At 34.1% G+C, this 8,675-nt stretch overlaps 1 protein-coding gene across 1 annotated transcript; it reads left to right on the forward strand.

Moving 5' to 3' along the window:
* Nucleotides 1-927: 927 nt before the first annotated feature.
* On the forward strand, nucleotides 928-7,801 carry LOC131036256 (two-component response regulator ORR3-like). The gene is made up of 6 exons (XM_059222189.1): nucleotides 928-1,072; nucleotides 1,206-1,282; nucleotides 1,410-1,487; nucleotides 1,631-1,701; nucleotides 1,789-1,853; nucleotides 7,716-7,801. Exons 1-6 carry the CDS (start codon nucleotides 928-930, stop codon nucleotides 7,799-7,801), a joined length of 522 nt encoding a protein of 173 aa, XP_059078172.1.
* Nucleotides 7,802-8,675: the final 874 nt, after the last annotated feature.

Genomic DNA, 8,675 nt, shown 5'->3' on the forward strand with positions numbered 1-8,675 from the left:
GTATCTTGATTTACCCATGAAAGTATATATCCAATTTTGTCACCCCATTTTCATGCACTTACCTTGACATTGATCTATATTTAAAAAAAAATCTAAAATCCTTAAATTCCTCACAATTTAATCATCTAATTTTCCAAATTCAAATCATATATATTAAAAATAACAATCATAAAAACTTACTAAAACTCTAGTGATCAAAATAATTTAACATATTTTAATATAAATTTCAATAATTAAAAATTTAAAATAATTAAGAAAAAAAAACAATCAACATTAACTACAAGATAAACTATCATTTGCATCAAATAATTTTGAATACTATATTAAATAGCATATGTTCATCACTTAAAAAATTGCAATTTACAATATAAAAAAGAGGTGAGGAGATTTAGGTTAAATCAATTGATCGTAGATCATAATAGGGGGAAATAGATTGTTATCGTATATCCACCTCAATCATCTTCTTTTCCAGGTTACGTTATGGTAGCAAATTTGAATATTTTTTTTTCTGGCCGATCAGTTTTGCGTTTCGTTTGTGATTTCCAGAAGATTTTGAGAGATTATATTATAATTGCAAAATTGAATCTTTTTGTTTTTGGCATTAAGTGGGTAGTCGTTTGAAGCATTTGATGGCGATGGAGGATGACAGATTTCAAATCTTGTAAGCAGATGCTTCTTTTGATCTTTTCATGGAAAGAAGTTTCTTCTTCACTAGCAATTCATCTGGATGCCTTTTTTTTCTCCCTTTAGTCCTCACGTCCCCATAAATGTAATTCTAACTTTGCATTAATGAAAACCCAAGTGCAAACATTTATTGACCAAAATTTCAGATTGACATGTATTAGCTGGAAGTGAATGATTCGTGTGTTCTGAAGCACAATCCTTTTTTGCACCAGAATATAATCGTATTTGGATCATTTAATTTAAATGGGTTCAAAAGGAGCCTCATGTTCAGCTTCTGACGATTTTAGCAAGGATAATAACACATCTGAGCCTCATGTTCTTGCTGTGGATGACAGTGTTACAGATCGAAAGCTTATAGAGAAGCTGCTTAAGATCTCTTCTTGCAAAGGTGGGATTTTCAAATTTATATTGTTATCATACAAACAAATAATAAGTTTATTTATGAATTTTGAATAACGTTTCCTTAGTTCGATCTCTGAAAAATAATATGGGTATTTTATATTGCTACTTGTTAACTGCAGTGACCACGGTTGACAGTGGAAGAAGAGCTCTGGAACTCCTGGGATTAGGAGATGACAGCAATACTGTACAAATAAACGTAAGCAACTGAAATTTGTGGTTATTTTGTAATGTATTGCTTAGTGAAAAGATAGAAAATCATACGATTGTCATTCTACTTTATTAAGAAATATAAAACATCTTGTCATGTCTTCTTTTTTATCCAGAAATTGAAGGTGGATATGATAATCACCGACTACAGCATGCCAGGAATGACTGGCTACGAGTTGCTCAGGAGAATTAAGGTATTTTTTTCTGAATCTCTCCTCTGGGTTTGTTTTTTAATCATAAAATGAAATATTTCTAGCGCATGTTTAAGATTTCAATGCAGTATCGTTTGTTTTTTAAACATTAAATGAAATCTGAGATATATAATTTTGAATATCAGGAATCACCTCAGCTGAAGGAGATTCCAGTGGTCATCATGTCGTCTGAGAATGTGCCTTCCCGGATTAGGAGGTAATTAATTACACCATAAAATTATTAAAAACGAAGTTCAAATGTTGAAATGTTTTGGTACTAATTATTCATTTTGTAACTAAGCAGATGTGTGGACGAAGGCGCAGAAGACTTCATATTGAAGCCCGTGCAGCTGTCGGACGTGAAACAATTCACAAACTACAGAAGATTTTTAGGGCTGTGCCGACTGTCTCTGAAAAAGACGGAGCAATGAGTTCTATATAAATGCAAGGCCATTTGTAGTCGTTTGAGCTCATAACACTTCAAATCCGTTAACTTTTGGGGAAGATATTTGAACAAGAAGTCTATTTATTGTACATTTTGAAAAATAATATACAATTTTTCATTTCTTTTTCATTTCTCTGTTTTATGTTGTTCTTCCGGTGTTTGTTAATACACGACTTTAGCATTTAGTATGCTTCTTTTAGTTTATCAATGATGGCGCCTCCTTTAAACAGGGCTCAACTTTCTTATTGTAGCTAGATTCGACTTGCTCCTCGACAAGCCCGATCGTCCTCCACCAAAACAATCTGCTTCTTAAATAGATTTGATTTGAGGGTTTTAACCACTGTCAGTTGCACTGTTGACATTACCCCTCTTTTCCTCTCTTTCCCCCAATTCACTTCCTTCCTTGCTAGTTTTTCTTTCTTGCAAGCTTCTCCTTTGCCTTTATGGCAAACAAAGACGCTTCTTCAAGAGTTCTACAGGAAACTAGATTCAATTCACCCTGAAAACTAAATATGAACCCATTTAAATACTTTGCAGTTTGCTGCCTTCTCCAAATATTCGTCACCATGGCCTGATTGAATCACTAACTTGCAAAAACTCTTACGTATATTCTTTTACTGACATATATTTTTTCTTGAGATTCTGTTATCTTTTGAAAAGACTGGTTTGATACTCCCTTGGAAGGAACTTAGCCTTCAACTTAGCAACCATTCTATCCCAAGAAGTGATCTTCTCCTTATTCTTCTTCTGTCTTTTAGATTTAACATAATCCCGCTACATAGCAGTGTGACCTTTGAGCCTTGTACACACAAACTTAACTTTCCTTTCTTCTACAACTCCTACATACTCAAAATATTTGTCAAGATTATTGGTCCAATCAATATGTTCTTCCTTGTTAAGTCTTCCAAAATAAGTAGGAACCTTTGGTTTGGCTCCAACACCCGCAACTAGTTTTAGGCAATCTTTCTTCAATACTTTCTAGTTCTCCCAAAATATCATCAATAACCTAGGGTTCTTCTTCTTCGTTAACTTCACTAACATCATCCACTTCTATTCCTCTTTGGTGTGCCTGCTCCATTGTATCCATCCTTGCTACCAGGTTCTACAACATCTCTAGAACTCCTTCATCATGACCTCCTCTAGCACTTCCTTCTTGGTGGCATTTTACTCACTCCACAATCACCCTATCACTCATAGATCTAATACCAAAATGATAGTAGGTTGTTCAAACAACTCAAGGTTGAGCATGTCTATCCTCTTAGTCTCAAATGGTGGGTTGAATATCTATTTAAGGATAATCTGTTTTTGGTTTGAATCTGGCTCACTGGGGGTTTTCTTAGGCTTTTTCTATGGTAGGGGTGAGTAGGTTGTCATCTATATCTCTGGTCATTCAGTACCGATTGAGCTTTGCTCTATGCTTGGGGTAGTAATATGTCCTGGTTGCTACTTTTAATCTTATTTCTTATGCAAATCTTATTATTTTTATATTATATAAAATTATATGCATTCTTTGCTTTTCTAAAAAAAATACTAAAAGAATACACTTTGCACCCTAAATATTTGAACAATTCCTCAATGAAATGTAAATATTAAGAAAATAACCTCAACAATTATAAAAATGTAATGCATGCTAAAATAACTCATTCACACAAGTTTATCAAAATTGACATACTGTATTTTGAAGTTGAATTCTATAATCTTTGATCATTGAATATATAATTCAAAATGATGTTACAAAATTAATCACCCACTCTTCCAATATCAAATATAAGATATCATCTAAAATCCTCCAATTCTTAGTTAGGTGGGTGTGCCCTTTTTAATGTTCACTAGATGGAGAGCTAAAGTTCTCATTTTATCAACAACTTGGTCGTATTAAACATAGCTTCACCTTAAGGCTTATTTATAAATATATGCTTGATGGGAACAAACAAAAACCACCCATAACTAAAAGAGCTAACTGGAGGGCCTTTTGTATGACCTTAGTAAAAATTATAGTATAACATTCAAATTTCCAAAAGTAGCACTTTCTAGATTCATTTCAATATTATTGAATTACCTTGTTGGCCCAACAATATCTCCCTTCTAATAATTGTAGCATTCTTTAAATTGGATTTATATGACCCTTAAAGAAATAGCCTCAACAAAGAAGGGCTTGTTTCTTAATCCCTAAGAATTATGTTGGAAATATTTTTGATGCAGGCACTAAAATATGTTATCTTGGTTCAAGATTAGGATTAGTTCACACAATGGTGAACATAGTTAACAATATCCACTTATTATAAGGGATGGAAACTCCATACTTCCCAAATATGCTTTCATTCTTAAATGTGTATGGATTCTCATCCAACTATAGAGAATTGATGTAAATATGATGTTCCAAGCTGAAAAACTATAAATATAATTCTCATCCATATGTCAGATATAACTTCCAAGTCAATGAGAGGTTTTATTTTCTCTAATAAAAACAAAAGAGTGAAGCTTCTCATTGAAGAGGGGGTTTTTCTTTCAAAATTTTCTCTCTACACCATGTAAGGAAATTACTCTATTGTTTGTGCTTTAATGGTTGATCATCCCTGCTCCACAACTCCCAACCAACATTGACTTGTTAAAATTCATATTTGACATTATTCATGTTTCATTTCACATAGATTCCCTATTGTCCTTCAATCTCAACTATCTCTTTTAATTTTTTGTCATTGCCTTGGCTTTCTATCCAAATATCTCATTTAAGTAACTCTAATTATTTTTCTACCCGTATCTTAATGTGCCTCTAAATTGAATTAATCTACCTTCTTTCTTATTCTTTAGGTTTTAAGATAATAATCTCATACAACTTGTAATAAATTTACTTGTATAGGGGAAGAATATTATAGGAAATAAGATGCATATACTTGATACTAATAAGATACTTCAAGGGTGCAATCTTGAAAATTCTTTAGAAAGAATAGAACTTGTAATGTGATACACATAACTACTATTCATTAACTCTTATAGATAAATTTCAATAGCTAATATTAGTACTCTAATTACAATGAGACCAATCTAATATACAATAATTATTTATAGGGACTCATAAATTTCTCATTTATGAATTATGGAAGTCATAATTTGTTATCTCGTATCCCAATGCAATCAATAGGTTAAGCACATACCATTATGACATATGGAAATTTACAAATGAATTATTCTACACCCAAGATGAATAAAAGCATTATCAATCCAATCTCTACACATTTTTTGTGACAATAAAAAGTGATCCATTTATTTTGGTCAAATAGTTATATTCCCATTTGGTCAAATCTACATGTCTACTTTGTCATTCGTACCAGATGATAAAATAAAAACCAATTTTATTTCTTGATATTTGTGTCTAATTTTTATGATTGGTTTTTCAATATTTTCTTGTCTCGAATTGACCTTCCATTAATTACACAATTATCCATATCATTAAATTATTTTCTCAAACAAATATTTTTATTTTCTTCCATATTTTAATACGTAATTTTATTAGAAAACAACATACTTATATTTTTGAACCTAATAAAAAAAAAATATCAATTAAACAAAATAAAATAATAACATTTCAGGATATTCTATATCAAACAATAAAAATATCTTATGATGCTCTTGACAGACATGGCAAAATTTATCATGAGATACATAACCCTCAATGGCTGCTATGCAAGCATATTTTCCTACCAATTTATGATCTTAAATCACTTTAGGCATGATAACAAGATTTCGTTGCCATTTTATCTTGTTTCTTCTCTTGAGCATGACATTAAAAATCATGTTAAAATAATGAAAATCTTGTCTTGCACGAGGGGTTAATCCTCCTCATCATGGAGTATGATAAAGTGCATGAGGTTAAACCTTCCCTTGTCTTGACAAAACCTAAACCCTTAGATAGCCAAGATATGCATGTGGTCTCAGATACATAATTTGATGAGAAGGAGCCCGTGGAATGGCCATGGATTGGAATGACGTCCATGTGTTAGATGATTCAGATTATAGGTGCTCAGAAGATGAGTGTCCCCCTCAGAAGCCCACTCCCAAAACTAATAGCAGTAGAAAAAGAAAAAGTTCACCTAGATGGGTAGCAAAAAAGTTGAAATCCCCGATTCCCCATTCCTAGAATTTGGGCCCTCAGAATATTAAAAAGTAGAAAATAGGGAAAATAGTGGAGACCCAAACTAAAAGGGGTGAAGAAATTAAATTGGATATGTTAGATAGTTCAAATAACCGGAAGACAACTGAGAGGGGGGGGGGTGAATCAATTGTCCCAGATTACCATAACATTTAGCAATTAAAACTTTAATACCGGAACCCAAAACATTACTACCAGAATGCTTAAACCAAACACCAGAATAACAGTTAAACCAATTAAGCATAATAATAATCACAGAATAAATACCATCCACATGACACCAAGATTTATACGTGGAAAACCCAGTAAAGGGGAAAACCACAGTGGGAAGCCTACCCATAGTCAGATAATACTTCTGCAGTAAGTATGTGATTACAATTGAGGGGTTTGTACTTGCAGGAAGGCCAGCAACCTAGAGTGCACTTCTCATCACAAAAGGAGTCTCACTGACTACATAGAAATCCAGACTAAAATCCAAAAGAAGGAATGAACTGTAAAGATAGCATCTCCTATGCCTGAGTATAGTTAAGGTTAAGCTCAATACCAGAGGACTAAATCCTCTTACATAAACCCAATTTGATATCCAATGATCGACCAAATCCTCTGCCTGAATGATTATTATATTATTCACACAGAACATCTCATAAACCCATAACCCACATATATGATCTACAGTGAGGTCTTACATATATATATATATATACAAACCCTTGACCATAAACAATCAAGTCGACCACCAAACAATAAACCAATTACATAATTATAGAACATGTTGGCCTTAGACCAAACAAATAATATCCAACATGTAAGACATCCCGGTAACACATCAAGAGGATCAATCCACACGTTACATTAAGCCGGACCATAACCTAGATATATCGGGACCCAATTTAGGTCCACACACACTAAAGAAATGATCCCAATCCGCTAAATCTGGAACATGATCACCATCAGCATCCTGAAACTCCACCAAAAGTTGCACCAACACCACTTATGTATATCATCAAAGATCTTCATCAAAAGATCTACCGGTGAAACCCTCGTTGGAACAACAAGCCAAGCTTCCAAACAAGCAAGATAACATTCAATCACTAGACCAAAACCAACTTACTGAATATGAACATGAGTATCATGAATAAGCCAATTCCATAACAAAGCCATACTGGAGCCTACTGGATTATGTTGGATCCAAACCAACTAGAAACCTATCGGGACTAGAAGGGTGTCGGTAAAGCATCCAAACAACTAGTGTTGATATCAATGACAAAACATCACTGAAACACATAATCAATTCCTCCAAATGGCCAACAGGATATTCCCCTAATTGTGGACCTGAAGGAGTGTAAAAAGGATGAGATGGACATTGATAGGCTCCTGGTTAACTTGACTTCCAACCAGGAGAAATTTTTCCTTTGGGTTATCAGTGAAATTGACCTCCTGAAATAGGGAATCAAGGACATCATTAACATTTTACTGAGAACCCAGAGCCTGATAAAACTGATAAGATTATGAAGTTGACTCAAAAAATAACCGAGGAAATCAAGATTAGGAAAACAAAGCAGGAGTCTAGGATTACGCGCCTTGAAAAAGGCATAGAGGATTTAATGGGCAAACTTAGGGGAACGTTGGAGATTGGTAAAGAAGTTATGCTTAGCAGTGTGGAAGGCCTCAAAAGGGTCAACAAAAAAATTGCAATATAGAAAACCCAACTTGCTAGTTTAGATCCATCTTCAACAACCAATGTGGACAAGAAATAAGATGAAATGCAAACTTCCACGGGGCCCTGTACTAGGACTAGAAGCAAAAAATAGGAAAAAGGTAGCTTGAGATTTATTATGGAGGAGGTCGAAGAGATTAACAATATTATGATTCAAAAGAATGTTGAGCTCATGAAAGCTCTTATTTAGTGGTCTCTGCCTTTTTTTGTGTTGTACGCTAGTTTCTAATTGGACCCTTAATAACTCGGTGAGCAATGTGTCTATGCCTCCCTCCCCTCATCCTTCTTGAATTCCTTAATTCTTCTCCTCGTAGTGCTCTAATTAAGGAGGAATTTACCATCTTTGCAGCCAAAGTGATTGAACTCTACGAGGGGTTCAATAAGAATAAACCTATAATTTGTTGGCTTATGGGATAATTTGAGGTGGTAAAAAAGAAAATCAACAGACTTGAAGCTGTTGCTTAAGTGAAAGCCAAAGCCTCGAGTTGAGATACGAATGACAAAGAATAGGGGGCTTGGATGGTAGTGGGTATATTTGCTTCTATGGTTGATAAGTGGGAAGGGTTGTAAAAGTCTGTGAATGAGCTTAGTGAGAAAGTTAACCATGGTAATAACACTAAGGATTTGGTAGATGTGGTGGAGGCCTTGTATGACAATCGAGACTCCATGAAGAGGAAGATGGAGAATATGTTTGCATAGAAAATGGAGATGACCGAGAAGAATTCTACTGCTCTACAAGCTATACAAGATGAAATTGCAAGGAGGTATGCTAAGAAGAGGTGCCATTTGGAGTCCTCCACTATAACGGGGCTAGAAGCTTTTATGTCTAAGGTGAAGGCCATGTTGGATAACTTAGCCATCTCCTTCCAGAAAGGTTCG

This window comes from Cryptomeria japonica, chromosome 6 (genome assembly GCF_030272615.1).
Source record: "Cryptomeria japonica chromosome 6, Sugi_1.0, whole genome shotgun sequence".
Lineage (NCBI taxonomy): Eukaryota > Viridiplantae > Streptophyta > Pinopsida > Cupressales > Cupressaceae > Cryptomeria > Cryptomeria japonica.